The sequence below is a fragment of the Helicoverpa zea genome, chromosome 5 (assembly GCF_022581195.2).
Source record: "Helicoverpa zea isolate HzStark_Cry1AcR chromosome 5, ilHelZeax1.1, whole genome shotgun sequence".
NCBI lineage: Eukaryota > Metazoa > Arthropoda > Insecta > Lepidoptera > Noctuidae > Helicoverpa > Helicoverpa zea.
The window spans coordinates 10,194,528-10,215,937 of record NC_061456.1 but is presented as its reverse complement, the minus strand read 5'-3'; the positions used below and the strand labels follow the sequence as shown (position 1 = coordinate 10,215,937).

The window sequence follows — 21,410 nt, the reverse complement described above, 5'->3', positions numbered from 1 at the left end:
CAGGGTTCCTTTATCGAATACTTGAATTTTTTATTTCATTATGTGAATTTTGAGTTTTTTTTTTAAATCAATTAATTGAGTAAAATAAGTAATTCACTTTCAGACGTTGTTTGTTTTTATGGGTACCGGTCGTAACTTTCATGGACATGGTAATGTGGAAGAATGAGGATCATGTTTTGGAGAAGGTGTTGGACATGAATTGTAAATTTGTAAAAGGGGGGATGGATTGAGTTAGAGATATCGATATGGAATGAATGAATGTTATTTGTGACATGACGGCAGATAGATATGTATGGAAGAGGAAAGCTAATTCAAGAAAACATGGAACTTTGGTGATCTTTTTTAAGGTAAATCTACGGAACGCCGATAAACTACGCTTGTATACGAGATGGTCTATTTTTTATATCAAGTTTACTCTGTAAAGTAAGGAACTTGTTCTGGCATAAATAAATACTTACTACAGCGACTCTTGCCTACCGATAATTTCAATCGCAATAAGCCAATAAACAAAACACAAACAAGTTAGAGGCATTTCCGAACTTAGGTATTTTTTTTTACTACATCGCATTCTTATCATAAGTGCTTTTAAAGGCCGAAACAAAAAAAAAAAATGATTTCGGCTTTGACATTCTTAATACTGCTGTATCGTTCGAAACAGTGATCGCCCTGGTGATCAAGGAAAGAAAAACAGAGATAGGTTTTTTGTCAGTAAGTCTGATAGGCACTCTCCCGCTGTGCAGAAATCATGATTGAAAAATAGATATCCCATAGCGTCATCAATTTCGTCGGTGATTTTTAGGCGGCAGGTTTAAATGATTTACATATGTTTAATCTTTTGGTACCGTAGCGATTCAGGAAACTAGTATATAAATAAACAAACAAGCGTCGGTCTGACATAACGTGTTTAGACGTCAACATGTCGAAGTATACGTGTCTCGTTGTTTTTTCCTGTTGTCTCGTGTTGTGTGTCGGGCATAAAGCCGGTAAGTTTTGTTTTTTACTAGTTGTTCCAACAATGTCTCGGGGGGACTCTCGCACATGTAAAATGTCTGTTCTTTGACTGTATACTATCTGTGTAACAAATTCCATTTAAATCGGTCCAGTAGTTTTGGCGTGGAAGCTGGCGAGACCGACAGGATTATTTTGGACTTTGCAAAAATATTGGATTTAAACTTCAAGTTTTTGGGCCGTGAATCGATGGTTAAAATGTGGGTCCCGGCTGTCATTTTAACGTTTAGTTCGGCAGTAGCTTGTTACGGGCAGTCTGATATCAGAGCCTTACCAAAGAATACAAGCTGTTGATTTGCATGCGTGAAAAATTCACGGAGGTCGATATAAAATACGTAAAATCAATTGAAATTATGGTATGCGGGAAATAGCTGATTTGTGCTGGTATAACAAATAATAATTAAACAAAAAACCTATGACAGTAAACAAAACAGATGCGTGAGATATTAACTATAGTTCGGCCATTCAGAGAATGCGTTCCTGACACGTCGCGATTGAACTGACGACGTAACTACATTCATTGATTATTGATATAATAATGTTGTTTTAATGCTCCTCAATTGTTAAAACGGTAAACAACCAGCAAAAATATTTTTATCGTAACTGCAACGCCATTGCAAAGTTACGTCGTCAGTTCAATCGCGACGTGTCAGGAACGCATTCTCTGAATGGCCGAACTATAGTTTGTTATTCAAGTAGTTATTTCCGTGTTTCATTCCGTTGTAGACGTTTGGTCTCGGGGAAATACCTCTGCCTGTGTGACGTCACTATGTGGTAGAGTTGTTATTTAGATTTTTTTGACGCGTTTTAGTTACAGTGTTTTTTTTTTGTTTTGTTTTACTAGGATAGTTTTTTAAATGTATTGTAAATATCTATGTAAATAAAAAATATTCCGTAAAAAATATTTAGAAGATTTGTAAATCGACGGTAAAAAGGCAAAAGGGGTCAAGCACCACAGATCAAATTGTTCAGGAGAGTAAAAAGAAAGTTTAAAAAAATAATATCTCTGTATTGCTTTATTGAATCACATCACAATCTTCAGAAAAGTTTACTTAAATACAATGTTCTTTAATAATTTTACATCAAAATAAGCCTGAGATCAATAGTTTCAAAGATAGATGTCGCTTGACCCCAGGTATTTACCAGGTTTATCGCATTTGCGCGGGGGTCAAGCACCAATATTGAATGTTGGAATTTTTAGATTTTGGCCTAAGCTCCATGTGTATAAAGTAGTAAAGTATTTTATTTTATTTGGCACAACAGATCATAGAACTAAGTCAGATTTTGGCTTAAGTTAAAACATCTTAATTAACAGTATTATTTTATATTTGGCACAGCAGGTAGGTAATAGAACTATGGATTATGTATTAAATTAAAACAATACAAGGAACAAAACTGAGATCCAAAAAACAGCAGTTACTTAACTGATAGTACATACAACAGCATGTTATCACATTATTTGAGTAAATAAACCACAATAACTTGGTAAAAATTATGATTGTTTACATTTTTGCTAATTTTTAATGATTTCCTAAAAGGAAAAAATGGTTTTATACAAAAATTGGTGTCAAAAAAAGGTCTAGCCTTTTATTTGACACTAATATCGTTAAGATATCTCAATAAACACATTTTCAAGTTGCTCTCGTAATAAAATTATCCAACATTTACCTATGAAACGCGTACCTACTACCTATTACCAGTTCTTACAAAAATCACGGTTTTTGTATAGGAGCCCCCCAGAATATTTATTTGATTCTAGTTTTCAGTATTTGTTGTTATAGCGGCAACAGAAATACATCATCTGTGAAAATTTCAACTCTCTAACTATCACGGCTCATGAGATACAGCCTGGTGACAGACGGACGGACGGACGGACAGAGGAGCGAAAACATTAGGGTCCCGTTTTACCCTTTGGGTACAGAACCCTAAAAACTATCCTAAGAAACGTTTAATTTATTTTTATAAAATAAATAAAATGAGGATGAATTTACCGATGATAGTAGGGGAATCACGGCATCTTAAATTTCTTCGACCCCTCTATTGCTATCATTATAATCAAATACCTAACCTTCTTGGTACTAGCACGTCTTTTTCGGCCTAAAACACGTCGCAATTTCACGTTTTCGGGAGTTGCAGACATGTTTTATATAAAATTTTAATCTTTGTTAAAAACTGCGATCGCGTTTCAAACACGCGTGAACTCGCTTTCACGTACCTACACGAGACATATACCCATTTGCAAGGGCGCTGTCATGCGTGCGGAGTGGATCAAATGCAACGTAATGAAAATAAAATTATTTAAGAAAGGGGCCAAGCGCCAATTTATGTTTAGTTGACAATTTTTGCTATTGGTGTAAGCGACGTTATAGTTATTAAACAAATAAAAGAAAAATGGATACAAACGACATATTTACTTCTAATATTGTTTTTAAAATTATGCCAAATGACAAGGCGATACAAGAACGTAAAGTTGGTGTCGCTTGAGCACTTTTGGCAAGTATCGATTTGGCACTTCAGTACAAATAATTCTTTGGTACAAGCGACTTTTTTTCATGCTAGGAAAACGATACTACGACCATTCGAAAGAGAAAAAATAGTGGAGTTGGGGTCAATAAAAAAGTAAAAATCGCAAAATGTGGCGCTTGACCCCTTTTGCCTTTTTACCGTCGAAATATTATCTGTAGTTTTATAGTTATAGTGGGCAACGGAATTCAAAAATCATACCCGGGTAAAAATATCATATACCTAAGTACTTACATATTATGTTATTTTTATCCAGGTACTTACCTATACAGAATTTCTCGGGGTGTCCCTCAAAGTATGGATAAAATAGAATTGGTTCTTTTGTTTATATGGGGAAAAAAAACATACAAAAACTATTTGGGCTATCGGCGTATTTTTTTTTGGTATTTGGGTGCCTTATATTTTATCTCTATTTATAAAAATGAATTGCTGTTCGTTATTTTCACTGAAACTCGAGAATGGCTGGACCGATTTGGTTTATTTTGGTTTTAAAATGTTTATAGAGGTCTAGGGAAGGTTTAAACGATACAAATTTTGTTTTGTCAGCTTGTATAATAATATAACTGTGTTATTTAACAGTATGTGGACCAAATGAAGAGTTGCAGTGCATACAGTCGTGCCCCCCTCAAGTGACTTGTGCGAATCGTCACATAGCAACGAGCTGTTTATATACAGGCGACTCTTGTGAACATACGTGTGTGTGCAAGGGTAATCTCATAAGGAACGATGCAGGCGAATGTATACCTGTATCTCAGTGTGGTAAGGTTGATTTTACTTTGACAATCGTTAATTACTAGTTTTTGCGCTTTGAGATAGGGCATCAAAGAGTTACAAAATGCTCAACACAACATCCAAAATAGTGATCATTCATTTTGTAATTTAGACTGTTTAATGAAGTTTTGTTGCTGACCACACTCATCCATTTTCATACAAATCAACAAATAACATGTTTCGGATTCAATGGGAAATAAATTCACTTTAGGAAATCAACACTTCGAAAGTAATCTTTATGCAATAGGCGAAAATCAGGTTCTAGGATACTATTGAGCTGTACTGGTCCCACTTATTAACTAACTTCGCATAGTCGTAAAACTGTAATTGTGTGAGTTCATTGTAGCTTAGTAAGTACATGTGTGATGTGTACTCAGAATAGTTATTGAAGATTTTCCTTATCGCGGGGAAAAATTGGGTATTTTGTTGTTCATGTCTAGTACTTAACTGGATCTATATTTAACAGTTTTATGATATCTTGCATAATGGCAATAAATATCAAGAGTCAAATTTTTATTGATCTTGTTTTAAAACTCTGTTAAAAAGTTTAAAAAAAATATTTTTATATTTTATTAGTTTAAAAAGTACCCATGGCTACACCACTTTCGTTCACCTTGTTTTATGAAGAGCAACTTTAGCGCAGATTTAATGCCAGATGTAAACGTTCCTCCGAACCTTTTCCCAACTGTGTTGGGGTCGGCTTCTAGTCTAACCGGATTCAGCTGAGCACCAATGCTTTTCAAGGTACGACTGCCTATCTGACCTCCTCAACCCAGTTACCCGGGCAACCCAATACCCCTTGGTTAGACAAACGTTAAACCTTTTACACACTTTTCCTATAATTTTCAGAAAACTGTGTACTTGCTAATGAGTTCTTCGAATGCGGGAGTGCATGTGACAACGAGTGTGCGACCTTAGCCACTCAGAATAGAACCCACTGTCCTATCAAGAACATTATGTGCAACCGCCAGTGCTACTGTGAGGATGGGTACGCGAGGGACAAAGATGGGTACTGCATACCGGTAGAAGAATGCCCTAAGTAAGTATTAGATATCATACTAGCTTCCACTAGCGGTTTCACACGCATCCTGAGAGAAATAATTTCCCGTGCTCAGTTAAAAAAAACCTTACCTTTACTAATATAATAAAAAGGGAAAATTTTAACTGCGAGTAACATAAGTTTCTTTTAATTTAATTTTTTTTTATTATTATTATTTTATTATAATATTTTTTTATTATAAAATTTAATTTAATTTTTAATTTAAATTTTATTACAGGCTTCGAAACAACAGATCCGATTAAAAAAAATATTTCACCATTGGAAAGGTACACACTTCCCGAGTAACATAGGCTGATGATGTTGATGAGAACTTTTGTGTTTATAATATTAGTGGGATTCAGATTAAGTATAGCTGTATTCTACTCTGATTTAGAATATTTAATTGGGCAACATAGGAGCATTCGGTATATTTAAAATCAAATTACCATCATTTGTCTTGTAATTGTCCAGTGCAATTATCAAGCGCGTAAGAATTGAAAGAATTTTATTTGAATTTGTAAACAACAAACTTAATAGCAATGAGGAATATTGTTATTTTCCCTAACGTATATATAGTATATAATTTAGTAGTAGGTACATAAACGATTTTGACTCTTCAATGAGTCAAGGTATTCCTTTAACTATTTTATTGGATCTATATAAAAGGGAAACACATAAGGTAACCGCTATTTTAAACAATTTTATTTATTTGTTCCCAGATAAGAATTTAAAAGAAAAAACTGGAGTACGTCATCATTCCCAAATTCGTAAGTATTCCTTAATAATATCCACAGATAATTCTTTTATTTTTCCTTTGAATTTTGAATTATGAATTTACCTAACGGAGAGTTCCACCATTTAGCTATTACGATAACCGAAATATTTTCAGTTGTCTTATCGCAAATTTAAATCAAATAAAAAATATATTTGATTCATTTACAGATCCGAAAGCTCCGAAAGATCCTGTTGAAGTTTACACTGACTGAAAGAAGAACTGCCCATCTGACACCTGCCTTCCTCTCGTGACGAAGTTCAATTAATTTAATTCTTATTTCAATTAACTACATGTGTGACAAAATGATAAATACGGAATATTGTAGGTATATGAACTGCATTAGATTGTGAAAGTCAGAGAGTTTTCTTCATTACGATAAACAAATTAAATACGATTAAATAATAGTAATCTAATATTCCGTATTTTATTATTTCTCTAAATACTATCGTGAGGCGTTTCTAGTATTTTGACTTCTATGTCGTGGTAAGCTTTTTCAAACGAACCGGATTTACCTTCTAGATAAGTGTTTTATAAAAAGCAATTGTCTATCTGAACCCCTCAACTCTGTTATCAATTGTTTATTTGCGTTATCTACGATTTTTTTCTTAACTTTAATAATTTTAGAGTTCTTTCAATTCAGAGTTTAAGAAAATTATGTAAATTGAAATTTTGGGGTCTTCAGTCCGCAGCTCTGCATTTACTTTTTTCATTTGGTCAGTTGCGACCTTTATCAATGTACGTACCTACATACCTATAGCCACAGTAGTTTTCGGACGGCTTAACTATGTTCGTCGCTCGGTAAAGATTATCTCTTCGTAAGAGGAATATTGAGTATGTGTTATACCTACGGAACCCTTGGTGCGCGAGTCCGTCTCGCTTTCAACCGATATTGTTGTTATTGTTTAATTTCACATGAACATAAGTACTAAGAACATCAATCAGCTTTTCACTATTTAAATTCGTGACACTAGTGTAAGTATACGTACACACGAGCGTGTGATAATATCATAACGCGTTGAGACGTCAACATGATGAAGTACACGTGTGTCGCGCTGTTCTCCTGTTGCATATTGTTTTGTGCCGGTTACCATCTAGGTAAGTTGTAATACATTCTTTAGTCTCTTTACCTATTATTTCCTATGTCCCTCTGACATTATGCACGTACCTACGTCTAAAAACGAGATGAAATAACATAATCATGTTTAAAAATAAATTGCGAATTTAAATGAAAGAGTAATGCAAAATTTGATTATTCAAGACACATTAGAATTGTGGAAACTTTTGAAATTAAACAAAGTTATACAAAAAATACTTTGAGGTATAAGTATTATTAAGTTTCCAGTAATTAAAAATATATTTTGATTATTGACAGATTCGCGCTGTTCTGACAAAAATGAAGTTTATACCCACTACAAGAAAGACTGCCCGTCTGACATCTGCCTTTCTCTCGTAGCAAAGTTCAAATGCAATGATTCTGAACCTTACAAGAAAGGCTGTGTTTGTAATTCTGGCTATTTGAGGCAAGACAAGAATTCTCCTTGCATACCTTTTTGCATGTGTGAAGAAATGATACATTCGGAATATTGTGTATCATATGAACATTAGATAACGAATGACAGACAGGTGTCAAACGATATTAAATAATAATAAACTAATATTCAGTATTTTATTATTACCCAGTATAACCGCCTTAGTATGACTGCCTGAAAATCGATCTCAGTGGTGTGCACTTGGAGAGGCCTATGTCCAGCAGTGGACTGCGATAGGCTGATGATGATGATGATGATGACTGCCTCGTTGGTTCCTGCAGAGGTTCCCACGGTATGCGGGTGAAACCGCTGGCAGAGCTAGTAAAGGATATTTAATAACTGCAAATAAAAGACGGAGAGGAAGACAATTCAAAGATGGTATTTTCGGTTAAGTCGTTTTCGAGTTTGTTTTTCAGCAACATGTCGTACAATAGATGGATATAGATGATATTATGATAAATAAGGTTTTTGTCTATCTGAACTTCTCAAGCCAAGTGTCGGTTGCTTATTTATGCTCTCTGCCATATGTTTTTTAATTTGATGGTATTTCAATGAAAAATTTTTGTTTGCTCCATCATCAGTACAGTTTATCTTTTAATTAAAGGAACATTTTGTAGGCCGCGAGTCCCACTTAACCGATAACTTTTTTTTGCATCGAAGTTATAAAAATATCTAGTATAAATATACGCACGAGCGTGTGATAATATCATAACGCGTTGAGACGTCAACATGATGAAGTACACGTGTGTCGCGCTGTTCTCCTGCTGTGTATTGTTTGTTATCGTTAATTCAGGTAAGTTGTAAATACATTCTTTATATAGTCTATTTATTTCTTATCCATGTTCTTTTGACGTAATTGTTGTTTAAGACACGAAACTAAATAACATACTAAATACCCTATATGTTCTTTATTTCTTTAAAAACTTGTTTTCCGCTAGTCAACAAATTGTTGATCGAAGCCGCTAGCAGTCGAATAATTTATGAAGGCCTTTAGTAAAACCTCTTAATTTATTACAGTAAATGGGTATTAAAGTCTCTTAAAGGATGATAGATAAATAAACGCTTACAGGAGATCACCTCGTTGTGCTTCTGACTGTCGATTTTTATAGTTAACTGGTTAAAAATAAAAAATATACAAGTGTGCATACATTAAATACATTAGATTTTTTTAGGTAGAAAATATGTGTACTAGGGTCTCGTTATCTCTTTCAAGCAACCCCGCAGCCCAGGCAGGCTTCGGCGTAATGGGACCCGAGTTACTAAAATAAATAAAATTATTCAATTGTTTTTTATTAACGTAAGTTTGTATCTACATGTAAAACATGTAGATATTTTGCTGACCCCAAACGTAATAAATTAGGAACGGGGCTGGAAAAAAGCCTCCAGCATTTTAATCATGGCTATCAGCTACATCCACTTTCCTCTCCTTCCTTATTATTTTTTTGCAGAATGTGGAAAAAACGAAGAGATGGGATGTGTGCACTCATGTCCCCCTCAAAAGTCTTGCAGTGATCGTGACATACAAATAGCTTGTCCGGATGAATATACTGAATGTGAAGACACTTGTGTTTGCAAGCCTGGATTTATTAGGAATGATAATAATAACTGTATTACTGAGGATCAGTGTGGTAAGCAATCCAAAATACGACAGCTTCTTTTTTCAAGTTATCAGGGCATAATTCGAATTATAAAGTCTAATCTTTTTTAACTCTTCAATCAAAAACATGTGACCTAGTTTGGTACATGTACAGGAAGCTGTTAATACTACCTTTCTTTAAATAGGTTATTTGAAATAATTTGCTACGAATAAGCCAAATCTTGACTATCCCTGTTGAGATTCTGCACTTTGTTCGGACATTTGACTATCGATATTTGTAATCTTTTCAGATAAATGTACCAAAGAGAATGAATTCTATGACTGTGGCGAATTGTGTGACAATGTTTGTGCGACGTTGTCTGAGCGGAACAGAACCCACTGTGATCTGTGGATCTCCAGATGTGTCCGCCAGTGTTACTGCAAGGATGGCTACGCAAGAGACGAGAACAGAAATTGTATACCTGTAGGCAAATGCCCTGAAACGCCAAAATATGAATAAAATAATGCGTGTGTCCTTCTAATTTTCTATTGTAATAAATATAAACAAAAATGTAAAAAAAAGGTTCACATAACCGTAAAATGAACAGCCCAGCTGACACTTGTATTTACTCCCAAGATTGTTAGACATGATTCTAAGCTTGGAGTTTGATTGTCGTTACCACTTCTTCTTCTTCCTCATCCTGCCCTGTTCCCAATTTTGTTCTGGATCGGCGCAATATGTCACCCTCTTCCATATTTTCCTCACTCGTCATAATGACACTGGCTCCCTTCCTATTCATGTCATCTTTCAAGAAATTGTCGTTGCCACTCCTCTTTGTATACTATAATTAAATATTAATACACATGACAAACCTCTGTATTTTATTCTTCAGTACCACTAAGCACTTAAAATTAAGGTTACAAAATCAGTCAGAAGCCTACAGGTATTATACAAATATTAGATATGTTTGTAACTGCTGATAGGAAACTGGATGCGAGAGTGGAGACTCTCGTAAAAAAGCTTAAACTTAAAAACATAAAAAAAACGTCCCCATTACTGTCGATTGGGAGGGTGCCCAAGAGGCTAGCAGCATTACCTACCTCGTTGGATGGCCATGCTAATATTTTGTCCGAAGTACGGAACCTTCGGTGCCCAAATCCCACTTAACCAATAACTTTTTTGTTTGCATCGAAGTTCTAAGAATAAGCCTTTGATTACTTACCTATTCATAAAACTAGTATAAATATACACACGAGCGTGTGATAATATCATAACGCGTTGAGACGTCAACATGATGAAGTACACGTGTGTCGCGCTGTTCTCCTGTTGTGTATTGTTTTGTGTCGGTTTAGATAAAGGTAAGTTGTAAATAACTATACTTAGTCCATTATTCCCCTTTACATTGAATGCATATGTGGCCTTCGTAAATTTAGCCTAAGAAAAAAATATTTGCAAATAACTTGTATGATTTGTAGATGTATCTTTGTTTTTTATAGTAAAGTCAGTTTTTATAATCAGTTTTTGATTTAAGTAGGTATGTTTGTTTGTAGCTCTTTAATTTTGAGGAAAAATAGCTTAATAAAAGGCAGTACAAATTACTCATAAGCAACATTGGCCCGCATCTTCTATTGCCTTCTACTGGGTAATGAATTGTAATTTTTTGAAGGTCTTTTATTCTGTTGGTATATGTAGTAGCTTTCGTGGCAATCAAAGCTAGCAAACACAAAAACTCTGCCCAATTTATTTACGTCTTAACATTAGTCTTTAGATTTATGTGACTTTTCACAGACTGCGGAAAAAACGAAGAGTATCAATGTGTGCGGGATTGCCCAGGTGAAAGAACATGCAACGATCGTGACATATCGATATCTTGTTTGCCTGAAGATAACTTTTGTCATTACACATGTGCTTGCAAGCATGGATTTATAAGGAATGAAAATAATGAATGTATTAGTGAAGATCAGTGTGGTAAGCATCGCAAAATATAACAGATTATATATGTCAAATAAGATTACCTAATTTCAATAAGATTGGTACAAGTACATGGTAGAATTTCTTAGAGACAAGGTTATGATTGGGATAATTTGCAACAGATAACCGTCAGTTAGACAATCTAAAATCAACAATCTATCACAATCTTATACATCAATCATATAGACAATCTCAATTATATAGACAATCTATTAAGAAGTCTTCTTAAAATGAAAGCTTTCGTGAATTCTAGAAGATTGTTCTGTTTCTACCAGCTATGATTGTGGAAAGACATTTTGGCTATAACTGCTGAGATTCTTTCTGCACTTAGTATAGACATTTGACTGTATTTGTAAAATTTTCAGAAATATGTACAAGGGAGAATGAGGAGCATGACTGCGGCGAATTGTGTGACAATGTTTGTGCGACATTGTCTGAGCGGAACAGAACTCATTGTGATCTGTGGAACCCCAGATGTGTCCGCCAGTGTTACTGCAAGGATGGCTACGCAAGAGATGAGAACAGAAATTGTATACCTATAGACAAATGCCCTGAAATGACAAATCAAGAACAGAATGCATAAGATAGAGTATCTTAAAAGATAAGAACTCTTGTATTTCTGAAGTACCGAGTTTTCGAAGCCTTTAAAGCATGAAGCTAAGCTTGGACTTCAATAGCGACAGCTACCATTCTTGAACCGTTCCTCTTTTATATTACAATAAAATATTCGTTCTTAAACCTCTGAATTTTATTCTGAAGTACCTTTAACACTTAAAACTAAGGTTACAAAATCAGTCAGAAGCTTCTATACAAATATTGGATATTTTTATGACTGCAGATAGGAAAGAATTTTGATGGAAGTTTCACGGGTGATAAAACTGACTAAGTATCTGGCCTCTTTAACCCAGTTACCTGGGCATGCTAACGCACCTAGATAAGACCTAGGTTTGTCAGACTTTCTGGCTTCTGACTACCCCTAACGATTGTCAAAGATGTTCAAATGACAGGGTAATAGAAGACAATTCAATTTTGATAGAATTTGCAGCGAAATAATTTTCGAGTAGTAACTATTTATGGTCGTCTGTCCACCTCGTTGGTGGACGTCCAACGCTGCGCTTGCTAGTCCGTGGTCTCCACTCCAGCACTTTTCGACCTTATAACGGTCGCCGGAAGACGCTGGATGCAGGTCGCTTCCAACAGGTATCTGTGGAGATCAAAGGGTTAGGCCTATGTTCAGCAGTGGACGTCCTATGGCTGAGATGATGATGATGAACTATTTATGAACCACATTTAAATGATAAACCACTCCCGTAAAAAACCTTTAACTTAAAAGCATAAAAAAATACGTCCCCGTCACTGTCGACTGGGAAGGTGCCCAAGAGGCTGGCAGCATTACCTCGTTGGATGGCCATGCTAATATTTTGTCCGAAGTACGGAACCCTCGGTGCCCGAGTCCCGCTTAACCGATTACTTTTTGTTTGCATCGAAGTTCTAAGAATATTAGCTTTTGATTACTTACCTATTCATGAAACTAGTATAAATACACACAGAGGGTGTGATAATATCATAACGCGTTGAGACGTCAACATGATGAAGTATACGTGTGTCGCGCTGTTCTCCTGTTGTGTATTGTTTTGTGCCGGTTTTAATAAAGGTAAGTTGTAAATAAATACTACTTAGTGGCCTTCGTAGATTTGGTCTAAGAATAAATTATTAACAAATAACTTGTACCTATGATTTCTTGTAGGTAGATCTTTGTTTCTTATGTAGTTTTTGTTTCAAGTATGTTTGTTTGTAGCTCTTTAATTTTGAGGAAAAATTGCTTAATTAAAGGCAGGTCAAATAACTCATAAGTAACATTGGCCCGCGTCTTCTACCGCCTTCTATTGAGCAATTAGATATTTTTTAAGATCCTTTATGTCTTCAGTATATGTCGAGCTTTCGTGGCAATCAAAGCTAGCAAACACACAAAAACACGACCCAATTTATTTACGTCTTTACATAATCAAGTCTATACATTTATATGCCTTTTCACAGACTGTGGAAAAAACGAAGAGTATCAATGTGTGGATGTGTGCCCCGGTGAAAGAACATGCAACGACCGTGACATAGGAATATCTTGTTTGCCAGAAGATAACGGATGTGAACACACTTGTGCTTGCAAGCATGGATTTATAAGGAATGAAAATAATGAATGTGTTAGTGAAGATCAGTGTGGTAAGCATCGCAAAATATAACAGATTATATCGGGTGTGTCGTACCTAATCACATTAAATTAAATACGTTAACTACCTACTGGTTAACTAGCACAAAGAAAAAAATAAAATACGTAAAAATAAAATAAATGAATTTTTCAAACAGAGTGAATTGAATAAAAATGTCGAGAATTAGAACACCATGTCAGTCACCATGTCAGTCATTACAAACAACTGAAATTCTCCCTTGAAAATTACTTTGCAGGTCCATTGAAGGTCTCAACTGGTCAAAACATTCGATACTCCTAACTTTATCCTTGCTTTACACATAATGTTGTAAATTATGAAAACGAAAAATGACTCCTGTGGCTAAACCACTGAAATTGGTTAGATTATTTTTTTTTACAGTTCGCCATAGAATATCATTAAGTACATATGTGATAGAATTTAATATGATTAGGTACGACACACCCGTATATGGCATATATGAGATTAGTTGCTATTAGACTTGATAATTAATGTTCAATAAGATTGGTACAAGTACACGGTAGAATTTCTGAGACACAAGGTTATGATTGGGATAATTTTTAGACAGTTAGCTAAGAAGTCTTCTTAGCTGTCGAATGAAAGCTTTCGTGAACTCTAGAAGATTGTTCTGTTTCTACCAGCTTTGATTGTAGAAAAACATTTTGGCTATAACTGCCGGGATTCTTTCTGCACTTAGTTTGGACATTTCACTGTATTTGTAAAATTTTCAGAAATATGTACAAGGGAGAATGAGGAATATGACTGCGGCAAATTGTGTGACAATGTTTGTGCAACGTTGTCAAAGCGCAACAGAACTCACTGTGACCTCTGGAACCACAGATGTGTCCGCAAGTGCTACTGCAAGGATGGATACGCAAGAGACGAGAACAGAAATTGTATACCTATTGACAAATGCCCTGAAACGACAAATCAAGAACAGAATGCATAAGTTAGAGTATTTTAAAAGATAATAACTCTTGTATTTCTGAAGTACCGAGTTTCCGAAGCCTTTAAAGCATGAAGCTAAATTTGGACTTCAATGGCGATAGCTACCACTCTTGAACCGTTTCTTCTTTTATATTGCAATAAAATATTAGTTCTTAAACCTCTGCATTTTATTCTGAAGTACCTCTAAGCACTTAATATTTAGGTTGCAGCATTAACTAGAAGCCTTTGGGTATTGTACAAATGTAGGATATTTAGTAACTGCATACATAAGATTGGCTGATCGGCTTACCCGTTTTCGAGTTTGGTTTTCAGCAACATGTCGTACAATAGAGTATAATATTATGTTAACTAAGGGTTTTTATCAACATACCACATGGGCAAAGCTGTGGGCGGAAGCTAGTATCACAATAATTGTACCGGAAAAATTCCATAAATCTTGAAGCGGCTACCTACGTCACAAAGTATTGTTTTTGCTGTTGGTTAACTAACTGCGATTTACATAGATGTGAGCGGAAATAAATTTTCAAAGCCAAAATTAAGTTGGTCTTTCATATTTTTCATTACATCAATGTGGTAAATGAAACCCTCGGTTCGCGAGTCCGACTCGCAGTTAGTTGTTTTTGTTATTTTTCACATTGTAGTTCTACGAACATTGCTCCTAATTACTTACCAATTCGTGACTTTAGTATACATAAATATACACACGGGCGTGTGATAATATCATAACGCGTTGAGACGTCAACATGATGAAGTACACGTGTGTCGCGTTTTTCTCCTGCTGTGTATTTTTTTGTGTTGGAGTTAACTCAGGTAAGTAATGTTTAAAATTGTGCTGTGAAATTATCCTCCATGCATATCGTATACCTACTTGAGTTCATTTGACTTATTCTCCTTTACAACTTATACTTGTCTATTATCAACTCCTTTTTAGGGTTCCGTAGCCAAAATGGCAAAAACGGAACCCTTATAGTTTCGTCATGTCCGTCTGTCCGTCTGTCCGTCTGTCACAGCCGATTTACTCGGAAACTATAAGTACTACAGTGATGAAATTTGATGGGAATATGTGTTGTATGAACCGCTACAAAAATATGACACTAAATAGTAAAAAAAAGAATTGGGGGTGGGGCCCCCCATACATGTAACTGAGGGATGAAATTTTTTTTTTCGATGTACATACCCGTGTGGGGTATCAATGGAAAGGTCTTTTAAAATGATATAAAGTTTTCTAAAAAACATTTTTCTTAAAGTGAACGGTTTTTGAGATATCAGCTCTCAAAGTCGTAAAAAGTATGTCCCCCCCCCTCTATTTTTATAACTACGGGGTATAAAATTCTAAAAAAAATAGAGGTGATGCATGCTAATTAACTCTTTCAATGATTTTTGGTTTGATCAAAGTATCTCTTATAGTTTTTGAGATAGGTTGATTTAACTGTAATTTACGGAACCCTTCGTGCACGAGTCCGACTCGCACTTGGCCGGTTTTAAAACTATGAAATCGACGCCAACGCCCAACGTCCAAGACTATTTAAAAATAATTATTTGGTCATTGTATAGATGGAATTAAGATCTTAGATTGATCTGTATCAACCTACTTAAAGTAGATATCAGGCGTTGCAATTTTTTTTTATCAGTACGTTGTCCGATTTCTTGAAGGTGAACTTTGGATACTCACACAAGAGCCTACATGGTTACAAACTCATTTGTTTTTTTACAGAATGTGGAAAAAATGAAGAGTGGAAATGTGTGCAGTCCTGTCCCCCTGAAAAGTCCTGCAACACCCGTGACATAGGAATAGGATGTACTCAAGAATATAGACCATGTGAATCCACTTGCGTTTGCAAACCTGGATTTATTAGGAATGATAATAATGAATGTGTTACTGAGGATCAGTGTGGTAAGCATTGCAAATATATATCAGTTTATTTTTATGTTTCATGTTTATTACAGTTAGAGTTTAATAGTAGTTTTAATGATTCTCACAGATACGTCAGCATGACGTTGGCTTGTTGCACATACCTGCTCAAGCTAGTTTTAATTGTTACAAAGAAAGTGAATCGACTGATATACCTACTTAGTCAGCTCGATGTCAAATATATTCAGCAACCTACTGTTTGACTGGGAAGACCACCTTTTATTGAAAGAAATATATATGGGAGATCACGAGCAATAAAACCCGAATTTCTCCCTATAATTAGCCATTATTGGTCTCACTACAAAAAAGTTAAACAGGCGTTTGGCACGTGGTTACGGAAAAATTTTCCTACATATTTTTCTTAAACACGTGACGCCTGTTTAACTTTTTAAGTAAGACCATATGTGTTTACACATTTAGTTGCTATTTGCATATAACCACAGATTACCTTAATAGTTAATCCGTATATAGCTGCCTCCTCGGCCTAGGACTCGGAGGTAGTGAAGGAATAGAGAACGCATCTGTGGCTTCACAAATGATATGCACCAAATTGTTCTAGGCATATGAATGATTATTGTTCATCATCCTCCGAGCCTTTTTCCCAACTATGTTGGGCTCTGCTTCCAGTCCAACCCTATGAATGAATGAATGATTATTGTTATTGTACTTTTACTTTCCAGAAATATGTTCAAGGGAGAATGAGTTCTATGACTGCGGCACTCCATGTGACAACTTTTGTTCAACGCTGGCAGAGCGGAACAGAACCCATTGTGATGTATGGAGCTACACTTGTGTCCGCAAGTGCTACTGCAAGGATGGCTTCGCAAGAGACGATAATAGAAAGTGTATACCTATTAACAAATGCCCTGGATCGCCAAAATACGAAGAGTGTGATTAAAATACAGTACCTATCTTTCTTTAATAAAATCTATGGAAATTTTACGGTGTATAAAAACTACCAAGTGTGGCTCGTTTCGTTTGTATTGACGAGATTATTACACAGAAATGAAATATGTTATGACTACTATTTCAGACCTGACAATGAAGACAAAGTTAAGTGAACTTCTAAGTTATGGTAGATAGCTACCTTGTATTTGGATAATGGACATATTTTATTTATATGACTAAGGACTGAGGAGGGTATTAAAAATTAAAAAATATTTGGTCCCAGAAACTGAAAAGCATGAAATCGAAAACTTTTCACTTATTTTATTTAACGGTTTATGAGACAAGAATTAAAATAAAAACAGTCAGGTATAAAGGCCCAGCGTATTTCTTAAGAAATCTTTGCCGTTAGGTCCGTTATAATACAGTTAGAATAAAAAAATAGTTGTAGATAGACTACCTATGTAAAAAGAAAAGAAGATGTAAAAAAATATAATCATTTAATAATATAATTAACTAATTATATTTAAAAAAATATAGGATATATGCTATGCATCTACGACAATGAGGAAAGATAGTGTTCTTTCAACTTACGTTAAACGAAGCAAGTCGAGCAGCTCCTCAGGTCAGGCTGTAATTTTTTTCCATAGAAGTATAGCGTGCACAGTAAAAATTATAGTAGAAGTCAGTTGAGAATAGCAGTAGAAGTCTTTTTTACAAAAAAATATTGAAACCGACTCCACAACACACCCGAAGGGACAAAAACTTATTCATGAAGTCTTGAGTGAAAACTTAAAATCCCTCAAAGTTTACACGATCTAAAGATATGTATGACCATCCAATTCCACGCGCCGTATTACAATAGGATATTTTAGTCTAGATGAGAAAAAAATTAAAAGTGTATTACAATGATTGTTTAGAGGAAAAGCAATCGGGAAATGTTAGTTTCACTTCGTAAGGTACATAAATATTATTTTTTATTGCAGTTTAAAGTTTTTAGGTTTTTTTATCTGTCTTTGAACACTACGAAATGTCGCCGCCATGCTAATGACGTCATTACGGTAGTAAACAAAAGTGTCATAGATTTTATAACCTCTAAATATTATCCACATTTCCCAAAGTATTGATTCTTGAAGTAGTTAACCTATCATTAAAGAGTATATTTCATTAGATAGGTAATGTTAATACAGTTACTTACATCAAAGTGATCTTCACAAAAGTATAAACGAGATTTATCTGATAACAGTCCGGGATCTCGTCTCGCAACTTTTAACCAAGTGTTTCTCATATTTATATCCACTGGTACTTGAATCCATAATTTGTCTGGTTTTTTTACACTAGTGTTCTCACATTCAGAAACAACACACCAACGATACGGAGCATAATTACTCATTATTAAAATTTTCAATACATATCAAAATATGTATTACTGACACCTGTAGTTTGTTTACTAACGTAATGACGTCATGACCAAAAAACAATCATGGCGTCCGTTGTGTGCCGCGTTTTCGCGAAATACGCGCGAAATTTGAAATTATGATAAAACAATTAATTTATATTCGTACATAACGTGAGAAAAAAAATATTTTTAATTTTTTAGAGATATATTAAGACTAAAGAATTTATTTGAGATATATTTCAAAAATGCATGTAATACCCTATTACATACTTACAGGAAAAATCCAAAAAAATCTTGAAGTAGAATCACCAAGTATGTTTTTGCCGTTGGTAAACTAACTGTGACTTACGTAGATGTGTGATGACATCATTTTTTCGATGGCAAAATTAAGATTGTCAATTATCTGTCTATCTTATTATTTCACAGTAATCTATTTATCATTTCGATACAGATATTTTCTACGGAAACCTCAATGCGCGACGTAATCGTTTTTTTTATATATTTTTAAATCGAAGTTCTAAGAAAATCTGGTTTTGATAACCTACTGATTCGTCAAACTAGTATAAATATTCACACGAGCGTGTGATAATATCATAAAGTGTTGAGACGTCAATATGATGAGATTCACGCATATCGCGGTGTTTTCCTGTTTCGTATTTTTTTGTGTCGGCATTAATTCCGGTAAGTAATATTCAATTTATTTTTTTTATGATATAATCATTGATGTATAATACGTACATCATACCTTTAATATATTCTTATATTCTCCGTTATAACCTGACTAACAGAGTCTTTAAAAAAACTGTTTTACAATCTGCCCAACGCGCAACGTATGTGTAACAAAAACAATTTGCAATTTGCAGATGTAATTAATTTGTTAGATTTGAACATAGCACCTACTCAAAGTTGAATTTCAGGCATTAGTATTTTTAAGTAACTTGTCTGCTGCTTTGAAGGTGAACCTTGCTTATATTTGGTTATTATATCGTGTGTAACTAAAAGTTTTTTTCTTTTTATCAGACTGTGGAGATAAAGAAGTGTTTCAATGTGTGCAACCGTGCCCCCCTGAAAGGTCCTGTCACACCCGTGACGTAGGAATAGCCTGTACGCAAGAAATTAGACCGTGTGTATTCAGATGTGTTTGCAAGCCTGGATTAATTAGGAATGATAAAAATGAATGTGTTACTGAGGATCAGTGTGGTAAGCATTGCAAACATTCATTTAATTTTAAGTTAAAAATGAGTAAAATTTTCAATGCATTAAAATACGTACTCTGTGTACGGACATGATAGACCATAAGCAACAAATACCAGAGTTTCTTCTTATAACAAAATTACCCGTTAAGATATTTGACTATACCTGGTTGTATAAAAAATAAAAACCCCCTCGTCGGTCTAGTAGTCGCAGAGAGTGAAGGAATTGAGAGCGCAAATTCTTGTATCTACACTATAACATGTCCTAAATTTTTTTTGTTGTCGCTGGGCTGAAAATGGTATTACGCATCCCTTCCCCTTCGGGGGACGGGAGAGGGGTATGTGGGACTCCCCGGTAAAGACGTTCCCGGTATACCCACTAAAAAGGACCAGCGGCACTCCGATCTCGCCTGACTGGAGAGGGTCTGGGAATCTATGGCGTCCAGTCCCCCACCGGCGGCACTATTACATGTCCTGGGCATATGAGTGATTATTATTCTTTCATTTTTAGAAAATTGTACAAGGGAGAACGAGGAATATGACTGCGGCAAATTATGTGACAATGTTTGTGCGACGTTGTCTGAGCGGAACAGAACTCATTGTGATCTGTGGAACCACAGATGTGTTCGGAAGTGTTTCTGCAAAGATGGCTTCGCAAGAGACGATAAGTGGAATTGTGTACCTATTGACGAATGCCCTGAACCGCCAAAAGATGAAAAGTACGTATAAATATCTTTACCAATTATATAGGTACACCTTAGTTAATTTACTTTTCATAGAATTTAACAATTCTAAAAATGTTACTAGAAATTCCTTCCTAACATGGAATACTTTTTATTCGGGTGCATGGGGCCCTTCTGGACGCATTTGAAACCAAGTCCAACAGCTTCAACTAAAGTACATTATCTACTATTACTCTAGTACTACTCATTCAAAGAAATATTTAGTTCACATTTCTAGCATAGCCATATTTCACATTCACATTTCTAGTCTATAACATTTTTTAGACTGCCATTAAGGCGACGAATTGGTCAACAATAATTCCATAACCGGCACGCGCATCTAAGGCGCCAAAAGGGGTCGGAGCGTCTGAGCGGGGCGAGGATAACAATACGCGCGCTAGCTTATAACTAAAAGTCGTAAGCGACAAAATGGTTTTGTAATTTTATTATTTAGAAATGATAATTTGATAAAAATTCCTTCTACAATTTTAAAGAGTATGTATATACTCAACTACTAAAAAAGTTAAGAGGCTTAAATCGGTCCCGTTTGCCCATAATATGTGAATCTCTTTTCAAAAAGAGGTATGTTTGATATATTTTTCTCTGTTATAAAAGTCACCTAATCATGTTTCTACGTCTAACAAAATAAGGTTTATATCATGAACTTTCAGGTAACCAAGTTGTATTTTGATCCGTTTTGTATTTACTGAGAAAAATTGAGATCCTTGGCGCGAAAAATTCCAATTCGTCCTCTTAAGCTATACGCATATCGACCTATGTAATAAACATTCATCATTTAATTTATTATTTCACAGCTACTGAAAGTGCTACAAGCTTCTACTTCTAACCAGAGATTATTCAAAATGACAAGTACATACTTGTAAAAAATAAACAAAATATAAGCTGAAAACTTCTGGATTTTATTATATTCCCTGG

General features: G+C 35.0%; 6 protein-coding genes across 7 annotated transcripts; all 6 read left to right on the top strand.

The window, feature by feature from the left end:
• Positions 1–879: 879 nt before the first annotated feature.
• On the top strand, positions 880–6,529 carry LOC124630417 (serine protease inhibitor swm-1-like). Its single transcript, XM_047164316.1, has 5 exons — positions 880–983; positions 4,111–4,290; positions 5,152–5,341; positions 6,061–6,108; positions 6,284–6,529. The coding sequence occupies exons 1-4, from the start codon at positions 917–919 to the stop codon at positions 6,062–6,064; spliced, it is 441 nt and encodes a 146-aa protein (XP_047020272.1). The 5' UTR covers positions 880–916; the 3' UTR covers positions 6,065–6,108; positions 6,284–6,529.
• Positions 6,530–7,914: 1,385 nt separating this feature from the next.
• LOC124630415 (serine protease inhibitor swm-1-like) lies at positions 7,915–10,082 on the top strand. Its single transcript, XM_047164314.1, has 3 exons — positions 7,915–8,438; positions 9,094–9,273; positions 9,533–10,082. The coding sequence occupies exons 1-3, from the start codon at positions 8,375–8,377 to the stop codon at positions 9,739–9,741; spliced, it is 453 nt and encodes a 150-aa protein (XP_047020270.1). The 5' UTR covers positions 7,915–8,374; the 3' UTR covers positions 9,742–10,082.
• Positions 10,083–10,472: 390 nt separating this feature from the next.
• Positions 10,473–11,931, top strand: LOC124630457 (serine protease inhibitor swm-1-like). Its single transcript, XM_047164369.1, has 3 exons — positions 10,473–10,580; positions 11,011–11,190; positions 11,559–11,931. Exons 1-3 carry the CDS (start codon positions 10,514–10,516, stop codon positions 11,774–11,776), a joined length of 465 nt encoding a protein of 154 aa, XP_047020325.1. The 5' UTR covers positions 10,473–10,513; the 3' UTR covers positions 11,777–11,931.
• An 847-nt stretch (positions 11,932–12,778) lies between these two features.
• Positions 12,779–14,520, top strand: LOC124630539 (chymotrypsin inhibitor Ani s 6-like). Its single transcript, XM_047164488.1, has 3 exons — positions 12,779–12,847; positions 13,231–13,410; positions 14,147–14,520. The coding sequence occupies exons 1-3, from the start codon at positions 12,781–12,783 to the stop codon at positions 14,362–14,364; spliced, it is 465 nt and encodes a 154-aa protein (XP_047020444.1). The 5' UTR covers positions 12,779–12,780; the 3' UTR covers positions 14,365–14,520.
• Positions 14,521–15,001: 481 nt separating this feature from the next.
• On the top strand, positions 15,002–17,215 carry LOC124630402 (serine protease inhibitor swm-1-like). The gene is made up of 3 exons (XM_047164283.1): positions 15,002–15,173; positions 16,078–16,257; positions 16,956–17,215. Exons 1-3 carry the CDS (start codon positions 15,107–15,109, stop codon positions 17,171–17,173), a joined length of 465 nt encoding a protein of 154 aa, XP_047020239.1. The 5' UTR covers positions 15,002–15,106; the 3' UTR covers positions 17,174–17,215.
• A 1,893-nt stretch (positions 17,216–19,108) lies between these two features.
• On the top strand, positions 19,109–21,384 carry LOC124630401 (mucin-2-like). 2 transcript variants are annotated; one of them, XM_047164281.1, is made up of 4 exons: positions 19,109–19,240; positions 19,580–19,759; positions 20,264–20,471; positions 20,760–20,814. In XM_047164281.1, exons 1-4 carry the CDS (start codon positions 19,174–19,176, stop codon positions 20,791–20,793), a joined length of 489 nt encoding a protein of 162 aa, XP_047020237.1. In that variant the 5' UTR covers positions 19,109–19,173; the 3' UTR covers positions 20,794–20,814. The 2 variants fall into 2 exon arrangements, with proteins under 2 accessions (XP_047020237.1, XP_047020238.1); XM_047164282.1 differs by lacking the exon at positions 20,760–20,814 and adding an exon at positions 21,290–21,384 and having other exon boundaries at positions 19,110–19,240.
• The last annotated feature ends 26 nt before the right edge of the window (positions 21,385–21,410 follow it).

Bases quoted from the DNA above. Each gene is read 5' to 3' on its own strand.
- LOC124630417 (XM_047164316.1), top strand. From the start codon at position 917: ATGTCGAAGTATACGTGTCTCGTTGTTTTTTCCTGTTGTCTCGTGTTG. The intron at 984-4,110 runs GTAAGTTTTGTT...GTTATTTAACAG, and splicing joins GTGTGTCGGGCATAAAGCCG to TATGTGGACCAAATGAAGAG. The intron at 4,291-5,151 runs GTAAGGTTGATT...TATAATTTTCAG, and splicing joins TATACCTGTATCTCAGTGTG to AAAACTGTGTACTTGCTAAT.
- LOC124630415 (XM_047164314.1), top strand. From the start codon at position 8,375: ATGATGAAGTACACGTGTGTCGCGCTGTTCTCCTGCTGTGTATTGTTT. The intron at 8,439-9,093 runs GTAAGTTGTAAA...ATTTTTTTGCAG, and splicing joins GTTTGTTATCGTTAATTCAG to AATGTGGAAAAAACGAAGAG. The intron at 9,274-9,532 runs GTAAGCAATCCA...TAATCTTTTCAG, and splicing joins TATTACTGAGGATCAGTGTG to ATAAATGTACCAAAGAGAAT.
- LOC124630457 (XM_047164369.1), top strand. From the start codon at position 10,514: ATGATGAAGTACACGTGTGTCGCGCTGTTCTCCTGTTGTGTATTGTTT. The intron at 10,581-11,010 runs GTAAGTTGTAAA...GACTTTTCACAG, and splicing joins TTGTGTCGGTTTAGATAAAG to ACTGCGGAAAAAACGAAGAG. The intron at 11,191-11,558 runs GTAAGCATCGCA...TAAAATTTTCAG, and splicing joins TATTAGTGAAGATCAGTGTG to AAATATGTACAAGGGAGAAT.
- LOC124630539 (XM_047164488.1), top strand. From the start codon at position 12,781: ATGATGAAGTATACGTGTGTCGCGCTGTTCTCCTGTTGTGTATTGTTT. The intron at 12,848-13,230 runs GTAAGTTGTAAA...GCCTTTTCACAG, and splicing joins TTGTGCCGGTTTTAATAAAG to ACTGTGGAAAAAACGAAGAG. The intron at 13,411-14,146 runs GTAAGCATCGCA...TAAAATTTTCAG, and splicing joins TGTTAGTGAAGATCAGTGTG to AAATATGTACAAGGGAGAAT.
- LOC124630402 (XM_047164283.1), top strand. From the start codon at position 15,107: ATGATGAAGTACACGTGTGTCGCGTTTTTCTCCTGCTGTGTATTTTTT. The intron at 15,174-16,077 runs GTAAGTAATGTT...GTTTTTTTACAG, and splicing joins TTGTGTTGGAGTTAACTCAG to AATGTGGAAAAAATGAAGAG. The intron at 16,258-16,955 runs GTAAGCATTGCA...TTTACTTTCCAG, and splicing joins TGTTACTGAGGATCAGTGTG to AAATATGTTCAAGGGAGAAT.
- LOC124630401 (XM_047164281.1), top strand. From the start codon at position 19,174: ATGATGAGATTCACGCATATCGCGGTGTTTTCCTGTTTCGTATTTTTT. The intron at 19,760-20,263 runs GTAAGCATTGCA...TTTCATTTTTAG, and splicing joins TGTTACTGAGGATCAGTGTG to AAAATTGTACAAGGGAGAAC. The intron at 20,472-20,759 runs GTACGTATAAAT...AACATTTTTTAG, and splicing joins GAACCGCCAAAAGATGAAAA to ACTGCCATTAAGGCGACGAA.